This window comes from Botryllus schlosseri, chromosome 8 (genome assembly GCF_051294905.1).
Source record: "Botryllus schlosseri isolate E-star chromosome 8, Bs_hap1, whole genome shotgun sequence".
Lineage (NCBI taxonomy): Eukaryota > Metazoa > Chordata > Ascidiacea > Stolidobranchia > Styelidae > Botryllus > Botryllus schlosseri.
The window spans coordinates 3,791,396-3,808,661 of NC_137243.1; the positions used below are offsets into that span (position 1 = coordinate 3,791,396).

At 40.1% G+C, this 17,266-nt stretch overlaps 1 protein-coding gene across 1 annotated transcript in view; it reads left to right on the forward strand.

The window, feature by feature from the left end:
• LOC145444187 (uncharacterized) overlaps positions 1–5,968 on the forward strand; it is a 28,778-nt gene extending 22,810 nt beyond the window's left edge. Inside the window, exons 10-11 of the mRNA XM_080322118.1 lie at positions 2,749–2,868; positions 5,651–5,968. Coding sequence (XP_080178244.1) covers positions 2,749–2,868; positions 5,651–5,812 — 282 coding nt within the window. The 3' untranslated portion in view covers positions 5,813–5,968. The remainder of the gene's footprint in view (positions 1–2,748; positions 2,869–5,650) is intronic.
• Positions 5,969–17,266: the final 11,298 nt, after the last annotated feature.

A 17,266-nucleotide genomic window follows, 5' to 3' on the forward strand; every position in this document is an offset into this window, starting at 1 on the left:
ATCTTGAAAGTATCCCCATCAGACTAACAACTATAAACGTATGCGGCTCCTCTACTAAATGTACTTTTCGAAACTAGTTACTATTTACACCAGTGGTTCTTAACTTTTTTTCGTCCACCGCCCCCTTTCAAACATTATCGTGCTCTAGCGTTAAGAAAAATAAAATAGAAAAAAAATTAAACGATGGTAGCAAAGGATCAATGAAGCAATGTCTAGGCGAGGTAGGGCAACAGTGTTAGTGTAACGACAAGAGGTGATCAAGTAGGGCTTTTTTGAATCTATTATAAGGCAATTCACGGATATGTGATGGTAATGCATTCCAGGTGATAGGTCCCGAGTAGTCGATGGACCTCTTAGTTAGGTTGCTATTGGGTGGGGGTAAGTAGATATTTCCTTTAGACGAGGATCTCGTGTAATGGGAGTGGACATTTTTAGCAGGAATGAAAAAGTCATCAAACACAGGAGGCAAACTATTGGAAAAATATTTGTGAATGACTTTTGATACTTCGAAGCGATATAGGTCGTCAACTTGCAAAATTCGGTGCTTACGGTAGTAAGACGATAGTTTGGTACGTAAAGGTACAGATGAGATCAGCCGTATCGCTCGGTTTTGCAGGGTTCGAATTCTGCACAGAAATGTTGTGATGCATGCACTTCCCCATACTACGATTCCATATTGCAGGTGAGAGTGAAGCCAACGAAACATCTAGAAGAAAAACTGTATTTCGGGAGTTGAGCCTGAAAGTTGACCCATTTTTTTAGTCAACCAACCGCAATTTTGTGGTAAATTTACGATTTCCCGGATTTTACTCACTGACGATTTTGACAAATTGTCCTCCTTTACCGATTCCAAAATGTGGTAACCCTACGTAACAGCACTTCGTCAGTCCCCCTAAAAAAACGATTGTCTTGGGCCCCCATAGCGTGATAAACCAAACTTCTGGGGGCTGGTCAGCAAACATTGCGTGGCCTGGTCGCCCTAGGCGCCAATTTTCTATAATGCATGAATGAACAGGTGGTAATTGCATATTTATGTCTTATCCTCTCACCCGACGTAATCAGATTTACCAGTAGCGCTGAGAGAGCTGTTGTCTTGGAAAATGAAGGCCACGTAATTAATAATTAAACATCTTCGGGCGTGCCCGTTGGTACAATTACTTCATTACATGTTGTTATTTTGTTACCTCTTGTCCGCTATATAGTCAAAAGATGTTGAAACGCATAAACGTATTAAACTTGAATAAGCACATGATTCAAAATTGATATTTCTTCACTAGCAAATAATTTTTCTCTGATGGATGTTATTTGTCCTATGCGGTACAGATTGTGACGACATGATAATTCGGACAATTAGACTTATATACATCGACGTTTACGGTCAGCAGAAGGGCAATCCCCTTTGGCTACGGTTTTCTCGCTGACAATCTTTATGACACACTTCTCGGAGTCCCATATTGGGAGGAACTTCATATGTCTTCGTGCATTGTGGCGTGGTAATGGCCGACCCCGAAATGCCTATTTCTATTTTCTATAATTATGCGTATTTTTTCGTGGAGGAGTCGTCAAAACAGGATGTGTAATTTATGTTCATTCTCCGAAATAATTTAGGGCGCCCTTCGGGCTCACCCCCACTGCGATTGTGGGTTTGGGTTGCAGCAGTTTCGGTCCTGGTAAGAGGTCAAAGTCCAGTCGGTCTTTTCGGGACTTTAGTATTGGAAATATTTCGCGATTTAATCGCGCTCGCGCTCCCCAATTTACATCCGCGATTGACAATACGGGGAAATTAATGGTATTGGATTATGTTTCAACGCTTTGTGTGACTACGTAAGTTAACTGTGAATGGGATGCATATATCTGCTCACATTGGATCTGGTACTGTACCCAGTTAATAATTTTACCATGAATGTATTCCGAACAAAGAAACTCATATTATTCAACGTTAATGTGAGGTTGTGGACCCTAACACTCGTTAGTATCATCCTTTATGATACGATGAGGAAATATTCTGACGATTTAATTTTGTAGCTCTCAAATACAAGCGTATTTAGTTATTCCTTTCGTGCACAAAGCTTCAAAGCCTATTTTATGTACAAGGGGCTCTCACTCTCAAAAGTGATATACAGTGTCTCCTTCGAAATCAACGCGCTGTGCGCTGCAAGATATAATAGGCTACCTAGTTCGAAACATTTTGTTGAAAATAATCCTAGCTAGCGTGACGGTAGTGTTTTAACGGGAAAATGGCGATCTAAAAATACGCCCAATCCATTTTATATGAATTAGAATAACCCACTTCATTTATGAAAACATATCTAGCAAACGTCGCCGCGTGTCGCGACCAAAAATTTCGAGATTTGAGATGTCTTGAGCAATGTTTATTTGTTCTAAATACTCATTAAGAATATGTCCTACTACTACATCATCATCATCTACTGCGAAGCTATTTTCGTTCAGCGCCCCCTTTATCGCCCACCTGAGCCCAGCGCCCCCCCCCCATATCGCCACATCAGCGTTCCCTCCCCCTTCAAAATCGCCAGCGCCCCTTGGGGGGTGCAGGAGGTAAGGTTAAGAACCACTGATTTACACCTTTCCTTTACTACTTCCTTTTGTTGTAGTTTTGACATGCTTTGGTATCACTACTTCGACTCGTAATTGAGTAGAAATTTGCAGCTTTACGTCTGCTCCTACTTTGAGTAGAAACGCTCACTATTTTGATTACCCTTGGTTATTCGATGGTATACTTTATTTAAGAAAGTGGTAACACCGGACAGAGCAGACATCGGAATATGCCATGGAAGCTGTGATAGTGCAAGATGGCCTGATGAAGCAGTCGCCCTGAACGCGACCGGACATGCCATGAAAATGCTATGGGTAGGTAGCCTAATATTCGCAATATGCATACTCGGCATGTGCCAATAATAAAGGAACATTCCAATTGATGATAATATTTTCAATCCATGATCAGAACCATCATATTTACCGAGATTTCCGTTTCGTCGCCAAGTCCCCTTTTCGTTTTGTTCCTTGTAGACTTCACATTACATCCCCGAGCGAAAAAGTATAGTTGATGTTGTTGTTGTTTGTGGTATCCATGGTGTTGGTCGACTACAATGGTCATTTACACCAGGTCGATATTCGTTATTTTTGATTCCATAACTGCCGACTTCGACTTGTAGCACGGCCCACTTCCATGCTTTTTGTGAGACACCGCTCACGCGGATGATATGGCGATAAGGAGCCCAGATAAACTTCCAACACTTAGGTAGGAATTCTGGGGCCGACTTGGGTCGGACTCGAACCCACAATCCATTCGTTTTGCAGCTGTGGATTATACCACTACGCTATCTCGTCACAGCGAACAAGCAGTCTGGCACTTATCTCTGCACACACACACACAGACACACCAGTGTTGGGATGACTCGAGTCATGACTTGACTCGAGTCAGACTCGAGTCACCTTTTTCGTATGACTTGACTTGACTCGAGTCACTTCGCTGAAATGACTTGACTTGACTTGACTCGACGTATCAGAAATGTCGATTGACTCGTGACTCGGAGCAAAATTGACAAGTCAATTTCAAGTCATCAAGCAATCGATGTCGATAAAAATCACTGTATCTTGCATATGTTTAGATTTTTCGCGAAACGATGGTGTATAACCTTTTAGAGTGACCAATCATTCAATGATCGTTCGTTTTACTGAGCCTCCATTGTTCTCTCACAAATGAATAGACCGCAAACGAAGTGATCGCAGTTTACAGCTTACGTTGTCGTAAATTAGTAAAGTAATTTAGTAGCAAAATGTCTATTTCTGTTCTCTGTTCTTACCTCAACAAAAACTCTCTTTTTTTTATTATAATTGAATTCGAATATAGTTTATATAGTCGTCAACCACGAGCACAGGCTCGAATTGTATCATATCAATTTGTAAATGGGTAATGTATTGCATCTTATCAATTCGTTTCTCTATTCTCTATTCTCTATTTTGGCTGGTAACTAGAAACTGAGGCTATGCAATTTCTTATGTAGTTTAGCAGTTCCACGTATATGTGAGCGATACAGCGCCTATTCTTGCGTGTACATTTAACTCTTTATTCTTTCATCGGATCGGAATCAATAACCAATCAATCTGTATTTCAGACAGCTAACAAAATGCAATGACGTAACCATGCCTCATACTTTGAAAATGCAACTTGACTTGAATTATGACTTGACTCGTGACTTGACTCGACTTGACTCGAGTCACTTCCAAAAATCGAGTGACTTGACTTGACTCGAGTCAAAATGTGCAATGACTCGAAATGACTCGTGACTCGAAGGTAGTGACTTGATCCCAACACTGAGACACACACACACACACACGGATGCTTCATTTTGTTAGTTCTTTCTTTCAGTAGCGGATTAGACTGCGCTTCCGTCATCCAAAATAATACCAACATGGTCACGCCAGAGTTGACATTTCAAAACAATCCCGAGAGCAACTTCGGCGTGACATATGGGATTAATTTCGGCGTTAAACTTTCTGTATAGGGGAGATGTGTTACCGATGAGACAGTGGGACCGAAAATACTTGAAAAATTCTCCGTCATATTCGCATGATTACAGTACGCGAATTTGTCTACAATTGCATGCTGGCAGAATCTTTCCTCACATACAAAAAACTTCGAACTACGTGACTTATGGGGTCTGTGACTGATGATTTATGTTTTTTTTTTTGGGGGGGGGGGGGGGTAAAATAAGATTGGATTGACGTATATATTCTCTTCTATATCACCTTCCACACTAACAAACCAGCCATAATTTTTAATGTGAAGTGTATAGGGCTTGTATCAGGGTATATAATGTCACATATTATTCAATTCAATACCATCCTCGAGTGGACTATTTTTAATTAAATTACAATATTTATAGGGTGGGGGCCTATGGTACCATAACCAAAAAAGGCAAAATAGTTGGACCAACAAATCACTTAACAACAGAAACACGACTACATACATAGAGGCCGCAAATCATAGTCACCTGTGGTGTTTTATCACCATAACGAGGTATTTGAAAGTCGAAATGTCGATTTACGGGTAATATGTATATGTCATTAATTTTGTAAGTTTGGACGTGAATCGAAACGGGATTTTACGCCAACATTTGAGTTGATATAATCTATTTTATTCTTGAAGGTGGCGACTAAACAGTCTTCATTGGCTTGCTGTAGCTAAGATTAGAGTACACAACAAAACAAAATGTAAAATCCGAGTTTTTGAGTATGTGTCTCATAGCTCCCATGGTCTAGTACCTTTGGACCCACCGGGTGGGGACCGATGATACGTTCGAGCAACAAATTTTAAACGTTCATGAATATTTTTGAAAAGGCGGATATCCATGCAAATGTCCGCGATAGGCAGAGCTTGGATGAAACTGTTGAGCCAGCAAAAGATCTGCTATTCTCGGCTGAGAATTTGGGGTCCAGAGACCATTATATAATTTTTGATCCATCCGTACCATATCTCCCCTACATGACGATATGTAGACATGCTTCTTCATACTGCTTGTTTATATTTCTTCTGGATTAAAATTGAAACTAGGTTTTAGTTCTGCTGATGATCACAAATTATGATTTATTTAACTTATTTCGTTCAGAATTCGTTTTATATTTCCAGAACAAATTCGGCAGGGTCAGAAAGTTCGGTAACCCGGAACCAAAGGCGTGTTGCTACCCAAATGTGTACGCCAGATTTCACTTCTTGACCTATGACGAGCGCGACAATCTGCTGGCTGATGTCGTGGGCGATATGATCGCGGTTAGCTGCGCCTGCCGCTAACATGCAATCACGGCTTGTTACCAGAGAATCTCCATACACGGACACGGCAGCGTTCGATGGGGATCTCGTCGTACAAATATTGTTGCATTCCATTTTTATGTTCTGGTTATATCGAATGGCATCGAATTAACTCTGATGGAATAAAAATAATTCCTCTGAATTCGTGCATAGTGGAGAGATGCGTATGGTGTAGCTATAAACGCATGCAATGGATAAGTTGAACTACCACGGTAGACAAATATTCAGCTTTCCAAATTAGATCGAAATTAGAGTAATCGCTGCACAGTTATCTTCTCAAATTAAATCAGAATTAGAATTACTGAATCCGAAATTTTTTTTTGAAATTTTGCATCAGAAAGAAAGACAACTGACATCAAGTTCATCATATAAGTTTATATCAAATCGGGGTCCGTTCTGATAGGTATGGCAAATGCAGAGGTGGTCAGAAACGAAGTACTTCTACTTTTTCGAAGTACTCAAGTAGTTTTCTTTTACTTCTGGTACTTACTCAAGTAGATCTTCTTTTTTTGCTACTTCTACTTCGTAATAGCTTGTGATCTACTTACTTACTCTTCGCTATTTTCAGTTTGTCAAGTAGAAGTAGTTTAAACATAGCCTAAGGAATTTCGGGGCTGTTTTCACGTTGTACCAACATTATATTTTCATAAAAGTCATGTGATACCCAGAATTTTCGTTGCGCTTCGCGCACAGTAGATATGGAGTGACAAATATGTTTTAACACAAGTTTCGCTGAATATAATGCGTGGTTCCGTTCACACCGCATTGTCGTCTATATCAAATATTTCATCACAGTAAGTATGCCACCCCCCGCCATAACGTTTGAAACTACCGTTTCGCAATCTAGCAATTACCTATCATACCTAGCAACCGATGACGTGTCTAAAACCGGGTGTTCGAGTAAGCATAGGATGAGTATCGCATTTCCATATAAATTATATCATTTGCATCCCATGATGCAGACGAATGCTTATTCTGCCAAAAATTGACACCTCCTGGGATGCATCAATATGAATCAAGCTTTCTTCACCTTCCGCATATCGCAATTTGCAGCTTTTGACAGTCCATGCGAACGAATTACGATCGTTTGCGCAACTACTTACTTACTTGAGTAGATTTAAAGTCAGTCAATTCTACTTCTACTTCAAGTAGTTTTAGGTTGCTTATGGAAGAAGTACTTCTACTCGTACTTGAGTAGATTTTTTGACTACTTTGACCACCTCTGGGCAAATGTCTGTACACCCAGTGTGGCTCGTTTCGATTTCGAACCCCAGCCTCTGATGCGTCCACCATTGCACACGACCTACTACAACACGGTCACAATTCGACTACTGATCTGGCACATTAATTATCTAAAACCATGATGGCAAAGACAGCACAAATTATATTTGCTTGAAAGTCTTTGCATTTCAACATCACACCACTCTATGCATGATGCTGGCCGCATAAACAAAATCAGCACTAAACGGCATGCACCTTGCCAACCTCAAAATTTTTGTTTGCTTTGTTACAAAAGTTTGCTTAAAATATTCTGCTTTCCGTTTCTGAAATGTGAATATCTAGTGACTCCCCGCTGTGAGCTTGACCCGCAAACACACAACATCAAGAACGAAATACACTTCTATATGTAGTCAGCGAATGATGCTTATTCATCCAATCAATGAAATTGGTATAAAGAGTACATCGTTGTCTAATGTAAAAAATCTAGCAGGCGTATGGGATCCATCTTGGTTTGATATGTTTATTGTATCATAAAAACCAAATCCGTGCGATTGAGGTGTTGGCTACTGTATGACCTGTTTATGCGTTAATATCGGTAGCAAGCAGAGCTGGATCAATTACAATATTTTAATTAAATTACAATTACAATTACAATTACTTCCTTGCATGTTTCAATTACATTACAATTAAATTACTCAATGCTAAAAATATCAAATTACAATTACTGTTAAACATGTAATTATTACAATTATAATTACAATTACAATTACTTTTAAACAGGTAATTGATTCAGTAAAGAGGGGTTCTTTGACAACCGTAGCGACGTAATTAGCAACAATCTCAAGCTATTCATGTTTCATTCCTGATATGTAGAATACCCTTTAATTTAAAAAAAACTCGAACGTATTCGAACTATTCCTAATCATGAGTACTGAAAACTACAAGCAGAGAAAAATGTTTCAAGCGACTGTTAAGAACCAAAGGTTTGAGCGACTAACCGCGAATAGGCTACAGGACAGTCAATGAAATGTAATCAAACGATTAGGCTACTCAGAGCTGAGTCAGGATAATGAAAAGTAATTGGTAAGGCGTCAGCGATAAGGATGATACCGATAAGGTGCGTAAAATTAAAATAAATGCAAATGGAAAGAACCTCCTGATAACTAAGAATTACAATATTTTGGTTCGCATTTACATTTTCACTTGCTCGGAAACTGTTAGATTGCATTTGATGAACATTGGGATGCGAAAAGTTTCTGGCCCCAGTAAATTGGGCCTAGATTGGAGGTAAGATTGGGATAACATATCTACAAATGCGTGATCAAGTTTGATGAAGCCTTGGTTGGTAACTTGAATTTTTTTGCTATTGTTGCAACAAAAGCCTCTGTACAGGTCAGAGATCTAAAAAAACGTGGTGTAGGAAATGGTTCAGCATTGTTCAGAACAATCGGGTAACCGCAACACAATGGCCATAACAATGACGCGTTGCGACTCTCTGATTGTTCGAACAATGGCGATATTTCGACTTGGAGGACGGATTCTAGGTGGATCAGTGCCTGATCATTATTCTAATTTATATTTTCGGAATCGGTGCAACAGTAGCTTTCGATCAAGACCAGATTCAATAATTTCTGCGCTCGGAAAGATTGCTTTTGGATTGCCAGAAATCCTACAGTCGCTTACGCGAAACAATTCCCCACTCCAGCCTCGGCGAAGCGGAACGAAGCTGCAAAATAGGTCGTTGCCGTTCCATGTTTAATTTCTATAGTTTCACTTTCAATTCCCAGTATCATGTACTTTGAGTTATAAATCATATCAGTTCTTTTGCCTGGATAACATACAATACATGTTGGAGTATAAAAGCAAGTGTAGTAATGCCTTTAATTTCCGGAATTAAAGCCACTCAATATGGCATTTTTACGGTCCACCATATTTTTTATCAACGTTTACTAATCGCGCAAAGTGTTTACACCGTATGCTATACAACTTCTCCGCATTGCTATTCGACTAAACTATTGCCTTATAATATGGGGGATGGCGCCATACCATGCGATTTTCTAAAACGTGTTGTTCGAGAAAACAGAGGATTAGTATGGCATTTCCATATCAATACTATCATTTTCATCCCATGATGTGAACGAATGCTTATCTATCGAAAATTGGATACCTGCTAGTATGCATCAATATGAATCAAGCTCGTCACCTTACGCATAGCTCAATCTGCACCTTTCCACAATCAATGTGAACGATGAATTAGGATCGTTTTCACAACTACTTACTTACTTGAGTACTTTTAAAGTCAGTCAATTCTACTTCAACTTCAAGTAGTTTCAGGTTGCTTATGGAGGAAGTACTTCTACTCGTACTTGAGTAGATTTTTTCGTCGCTACTTCTACTTCTACTTGAGTAGCTTCCTTGACTACTTTGACCACCTCTGTGTGAATATTTCGTGCCCCTCTTATCGTCATAGCACACAATGAAACCAGAAAGTTAGCAATCCTTACATATAGTTTGATGCTATGGAAGGTTATGACTGTTGATGAGAGAATTCTCCAACACGAAATTCAGACTATACACCGAGCAATAACCATAAAACGGAGGTGAATCGGGCCAAGCGCGGAAACGATTTCTGTTTACTGGAGCGTCGCGCCCCGTTCAAATGCTTTCACGCCGCCCAAGGCCACACGCCCCCAGTTTGAGAGCCACTGGTTTAGCCTATATTGTAATTCACAAAGTTTTCTGATGCCACCGAAGTATGGGAAACAGTTTAGCGTGACTGAATTATCTAGTTGTAACGCAGCACGCACAGAAAACCGATGTAAATAGGCTACTTATTACATGTGGTGACTGTTTACTAAGGCCTTAAGGACCCTCGTCGTCATTCTGGTTCGTACCGGATTTTCACTGGTGCGACGAATAAATGATTGATTAAATGATTATTTTATGTTGTGATTGTCAGGTTTCCATGAAAATGTAATTGAGATTGTAATTGAGCAAAATTTTGATCAAATTCCAATTCCAATTACAATTACACAAAATAGAAATGCTTCTATTACAATTACAATTACAATTACATGAAAAATGTACTTAATTACATTCAGCTCGATTACAAATTACAATTGATCCAACTCTGGAAGTAAGCATAGAACCCCGTTTTACACTCTGCACAATATCAAGTAGCAATAGTCAGAAGTAGAGCATATTAACTGGTCTGGCCGAGACCGTTGAGGCGAAAACTTTATTGAAAATCCTCGTCGAAATTGTTGGAAGAGCGACTAAAGATATTGATTTTATGGGATTATTATAGGATTTGATTGCTTCAGTTGATACATGTGGTGACATTGTGGTATAGTGTGGCCTGAGCCTGAACCTTTCAAGGGTTCGCATCATCCCTAGACCAGTACTTCTCCTTGGCAGAGATGAGGTTTCGAGCAAGCAATCATGCGTATATTAAATGTTGCATAAAATACATAGGTTCCTCATTTACACTAGCCATGAGATATTCTCGAGACCGATAGTTCTCTTTGTTTTTGTTTTATAAATGCCCCTCAAGACTTCCAAAATCTGATGTAGGGCTATATGCTATACGGAAGTCGGGAAATACGAAACACACTTTGAATCGATCTATCTTGTTGGATAACTCCCTGTTGCATAATCTTCCAGGTTTTGCAGTTTTAGCTTTTGAAATTTCTCGTCTTTTCAATACAGCAAAATTAATTTCCGTTTCACATGAATGAATTCCCCGCGGATACCAGTGTTGGGAGTGAGTCACAACCTTCGAGCCACAAGCCTGTAGGCCAGTGGTCGGGAACCTATGGCTCGCGAACCATATAAGGCTCTTTTAAGCATAAGATATGGCTCTTTGCGAAATTTTTATTTTTGTGCCTAATTTATCAATATTGCAGCAACTATTGTTATTAAGTCTTCAGCACAACCAGTATAATTATTCTCGTCGCAGTATTAAGTGTTTTTGAGAGGTTTATACAGTGGCGTATTTAGGGTTAGGGGCTTGAACCCCCTTTTCAAAATCCTCAAATTTAAGTTGCTGTCGCGCCGGCGACCAATTTCACTTCCGAATTCGATGTACACGCCACGAAATCTTGGATTGCACGATCCGTCGATTGATCAAAGAGAATAGCAGACATGACGGCGCCTGTATCACAATGTAGTTTTCAAATACACATTGTCTTTCTGATCCACGGCGAGAAATGAACTGCCGTGGAAGTGACACAATTACCAATTTGAAATTACGCCTTAGCTATCTACGTTCTTGATTGATAGCTTTGTAGTCGCTGTTAAAATGTGGGCGTGTGGCGCAACATTTTGTTACCGCCGAATGGCGGCACTGCCTCACTTGCCTCCCCTGACCCCACCTCACCGACGCATCACACATTAAAGTGGGCATGTATACTACTGTATCGTGAACATGACCATTAACCATGTTTGGCTCCAGCTACGTATGTAATCATGGGTCCTCGCATTTAGGAATAGCATCAAGACGAACCTGCGATCTCGTATAGGCTAACTGACGAAAGTCTCAAGTTTTGTATGAAGCTTAACCGCACTCAGACTACAAATTACAAAGCCATCAGTAATACCAAGCAACACCAAAAGACCCATGAACCGTAAAATGCGTGTAACAAGTAGATTCATACTTTTACTGTAGCTTCGAAAAATATCATATGCCTCTCAGTGCAATACAATTAAAAATACATAACTTGCAAAAGATCTATGTAACTGAAGTATCGCATACTCATTACTAAAATAAGGCAACCAGTATGATTAGTACGAGTTTTTACAGAGAAAATACGGTGCAAACGACGAATCCCATGTAGAGATCTCGGATTTGCGCTACCATGACGTCACCATGTTTCAATTATGACGTAAAAGTTGATTGATTGATTGTATGGCTCTTTGGAAATTAGAATGGAAAATATAGGGTCAATATGGCTCTTCGGACGAAAAAGGTTCCCGACCACTGCTCCGTTTAATATATGTTTTAAAAAGTCTGAAAGAAATGCCTTTAAAAAATTGTTTTTTTTTTCAAACGTTGTGTAATTATGCCATTATTGTGTAAATAGCCTACCATCGAAAAACCATGTAGTATGATCCTACGGACGATTTGCATCCAATATAGTTGACGTATACGATGTGGGGTGGCAGGAACCCTCGAAATCGTCGTCGGTTCAACATATATAGCATGTAGCCTAGATATAGATCATTGGTACGGAATGGGTGTTCTGGTGATGAAGACTGCCTACCGTAGAAATGCTGCATAACGATGTAGTCCTGGTTAAAGATATTTTTGGTCTGTTTATGACAGTGGTCGGAAGCCCTTTTTGTCGAAGGAGTCATATTCACCCTAAACTTTCTATTGTCAATGTCAATACACTGTGACGTCACAATTATAATTTCAAACAGAAACTGGATAACTTGAAGATTAAAAAACCATGTTTTAAACAAGGCTCATGTTTTGAAGATGTTTGCCTTAAATTGATTTTTGTTTCAAATGCAACCCTAGTCATTGGACATTTTACCCGAGTGAAGTCAAGTCACTCGAGTTTTGGAGGTGACTGGAGTCAAGTCAAACCCAGTCATGAATCTTGACATAATGCATTTTGCAAGATGATTGATTGAATCACAGATTGAGTGACCGTTTATTCCGAATCGAGTATATCGATATAATAGTGTTAATTATGCATGTAAAAGGGCGCCGTATCGCTCCCACATGCCTAGAACTGCTAAGCCACGTTGGTGACTCCATATAGTATAAACTCAGTCTATAATCATCAGCCAAGATAGAGGGTAGAAAGCGAAGTTGAAACAAATTGATATGATGCAATATACAATTCAGCGCGAGCCAGGAATCCTTACTGCAAATTTGTAATCTTAAAAATGGCTGTCTTATAATTTCTGATGAAAATCCTCACACAAGAATTCTAATCTCATAAAAATGCGTGATTTCTCATTTTTCAATTATTAGGACAACAAACATACCAATAGTAAGGTAAACAGCAAATAATACCACACGTCGACATTTTGGCACTGTTTTTCTCTAACAAGTTTGGCAACATTCGGCGGAATGGATTATGTATAAATGGGAACAGAGTTTCCATATGGATGTCAAAAACTTGTGATCTCACTGGAGAGTTGATATGTTGCATCAGCGAAAAAACTTGTTCGTCCAATTGGTGTGAATAATGAGGACACAAAAACTGCCAATCCTCTAACAGTCCACAACGACATGTCGAGAACATGTACAGTATAGTAGGCTACACTTGTACAGGAGTACACTTGTACAATGTACATGTAAAGCATGTGCACTATGATGAAGTGAAATTTATTTTTTTTAATCGAGAAAAGGGGGTTCTTAAATCCCGACAAATGACCTAAAACTCCAAGAAAAAATGATTTTGGGGGATTGACCCCATTTTCCAGCCGGCAATCCCCCAATTTCTGCGTGCCAGGGCGTAAAATTGCCCATCTCGACAACCACTGGTCGTAGAGTCATGATTTATAGCTCAAAAGTTGCCGAAACATCATGTTTATGTCTGTCTCAAGAAGAAAGTTTTCTCTATTGTGAACACAAAACGAGTTACAGCCAAAAAACACTAAAATTTTCAAGCGGGTAAATGGCGGGAGTAACTAAGTTACATATTGGTGTGATTTACACAAAAACAGCTAAATAAATCAATCTCATTATGTAAAAGCTCACTGGTAAGGGCTGTTACTCCATCTATTTTTAGAACAGGCCCGCTGGCGATTCATTTGGTCCTTGTGGGCTGCCTGGGGCCCGTAGGCACCACATTGGGGACCCCTGTTCTAGAATATATCCACGAATGCATTGCGAGAACTCACAGGAACGATCCCATGCCGTCTGCTGGCAGCTGAACGACGCTTTCGCCTAATCGGCCATATAGTGCGGCATCAAGACGAGCAACCAGCCGCCGCCATCATCAATCACATTTCCACGGAGCCATGGCGCAGAGGTGGCTGGAATCGGAAAACATGGCGCTCAACAATGGAGACTGATCTAGCGCAACGCGGGCTGTCGCTTGAAGACGCCCACGACCACCTACGTTGGAGACGCTTGACACGAGCCCAAAACTGATTATCTCGATGTTCATTTGTTTCCTGTTTTCTTTTGCCCTTTTTATTTTATCTAATTGAGAAGTCGATATATGTTTATATATACGGGTCCCAGGTAGCCCGCAAGGACCATATGAATCGCCCGCGGGCCTGTTCTAAAAATAGATGGAGTAACAGCCCTAACCTGTGAGCTTTTACATAATGATATGGATTTATTCTGCTGTTCTTGTGTAAATCTCACTAACATGTTACTTAGTTATTCCCACCATTTACCCGCTTCAAAATTTTAGTGTTTTTTGGCTGTGACTCGTTTTGTGTTCACAATAGAAGAAAACTGTCTTCTTAAGACAGATAGAAACATCCTGTTTTGGCAGCTTTTGAGCTATAAATCACGACTCTACGACCAGTGGTTGTCGAGATGGGCAATTTTATCCCCTCTCGCGCAGAAATTGGGGGGTTGCCGGCTGGAAAATCCCCTAAAATCAATTTTTATTGAAGTTTTCGGTCCTTTGTCGGGATTTAAGAACCCCCTTTTTTGATTTGAAAAAAGAAAAAGTCATTTTCACTCCAACCTAAATTTTGCACTTTTGCGCAGCGATTTAGTCGGCGCCCGTTACTTGACGACTTGAGTCACATTGAATCCACATTGCTAAAATTCCTCGTCCAAGTCAAGTCAGCTTTGCAAAGTGATTCAAATCAAGCATTGCTAAAAAGTTGGCTCTAGTCGTACCAACACCGGTGGAGTCAACTTGGGACAGTTACGAGCATGCCATATATCGTACAAAATAGACAATTATATCATGCAAGCTTTGACTTGTTACAAATTTGTACAAATGCCTCCTGCATCTGCAAACCTTTTAAGCAACAACAATCTAAATTGATAATGCTGATTATGTTGAGCTTTGACCGTGACGAGTGCATGAAGACGAACTCGATCAGTGGACGCTGATATACTATTCACTCACGTGTCTTCGGTCATGAACTGCTGGAGATTTTTAGAGAAAGGCATTGATGTTAAAACAAAAATGGGAGAGAGACGGAGAGCTGTTGGCGAATAACTGAGCAAAAGCATGCATTCACATATATTAATCATTACCGGCTCAGCGAAAAGATCCAACACTTGGCGTCAATTGCTATACAATATTCTATTAGCTATTGCAAGAGCATATATGTAGACTAGGCCTATGTGTCGTACTTTCGTAGACCTATTACATAGGTCGTGGTGCAAAAATTATAAAGTCAGAGGTGTGCGACTGGGCGTGTTGCCTATCTATATTCGCTGCGTTTTTGTTGCTATGATTATACAGACTCACAATGTTTATGATGGAATATATCTATCTGAGTCGTGATTTGAAAATATGAGAAACGTGGGATTTTGAAAATTAACAAACGAATTAATAATCGGAATATTAGAGATGACTGGATTGAACAATTCACATACAAAGTCTATTTTTTTCATATCCAAATCTAAGTCAATATTCGGTATTCTTTCAATTATGCAATTACGTAATGTTACCATATTTTGAGAGTCGGAAAAGAGGACACTTTTTACAAATCACAAAAGTTACAATATTGGACGAGCAAATGGGTGATTTGAATCAGCTCTAACGTAAATTGGACTGCGGTTGACCTTTTTTTCAGTCATACATGCCGTCGTAATCCAGTATGTTCGCGTCATTTATGGTGTTTGTAGTTGTGCCTGTACAATCTGTATCCGTCCTCGGAGGACATTTTCGAGATAGCGTAGTGGTGACGATAAGCACCTGCCGTCAGGTCGGACCTGGTTCGATCCCGCGAAGGAGGTTATCCTGGTCTTCTCTTCTTCCGCGTCGCTGTTCTTACGGCGACAAAATGACCATATGACAGCGCGCACTTAGGAATGGAAAGAGCCGCGGAATAGAGACAAAAATCGAAGAAAGAACTGTGACATCGGGCACTAGGCCGAGGTGGACGCCAGTTTAAGAGTCTATGCAACGGGTCGTTTGGCATCCTCCTATCAACACACTACATCGCATTGTACATTATGTGTGTCTTGTCCACGTAAAACTGTAATCTGACGATTATCTTATCTTCTCGGAAAAGGAGCACAAATCCCCCTAGAGGAGGACGTATGGTAATCGTAAGTTACGCCTTCTCATAGAATAGGGTTTCCATACGTCCGGAATTTCACTGAGAGAACTGCGTCCGGGAGGAAATTCTAAAATATCCCTATATGTTCGGAATTTTGAAGGCTTGAAGTAGCGGCTCAAAGGTTTTTCGTAAATCAACATAAACAATATTATTTTCTAGCATATTTATTCTATTCGAAATTTTTCTTCGCGCTGGGCGCGAGTTATGCAACGTATATTGATATTAGTATGGACACAAGGCACCGCCCTCGCCAAAAATGCAATCAAAAGTAAATATAAATAACCATCATTTACTGAAATGAGTGTAATTGTAATCGCAATTACAAGCTAACGGTATATTCCTAGAGTTGGTTAAGGCCGCGATTGGATGCTTCAATCACGGACAAATGGTTCCAAATCTTGGGGTCGTTTGCCTTTATATGGAGATCGCGATGATGTTTGACGTAATTAACTTCCTAGGCCGTAAGAAAGTTTGGGCAAGCTGAAATTATTTAGCAATCAGCTTATCAAGTTAAGAGCGGGGCCACGAAACGTTTTCAAGTTGGAAATGCGGTCACGACCATAGAAGGTTGGAAATCACCGGATGTGCAACCTGATGGTGGATTTTATAGTAGCCTAATATAGGCCTAAGGAAGAATCAATATTAATGACAGATTTCATTCGTAAAATTTAACAACCAGATGCACATAGTAAGTGTTCAAGAAGTTTCATCGATTACCCTATGGTGGGCTCAAGATCAGTGCTTTTTTGGGCTGAAAAAATGTTGTTTCGGACCTGCTAAAACACACAACCAGATAGCCGCACCGACCTAACAGTAGGCCTATAGCAGGGCTGGCAAACACAATCCCGACAGGCCAGACACGGCCCGCCAGACGATTTCATCCGGCCCGTGAAGAAATCTATTGCAGGCCCAAGCAAGTAGCAATCACCAGAGCACACGTTACAGATGGCCCAATTCATGACCTACGTTCCACTATAGAGGATGTACAGTAGGGCT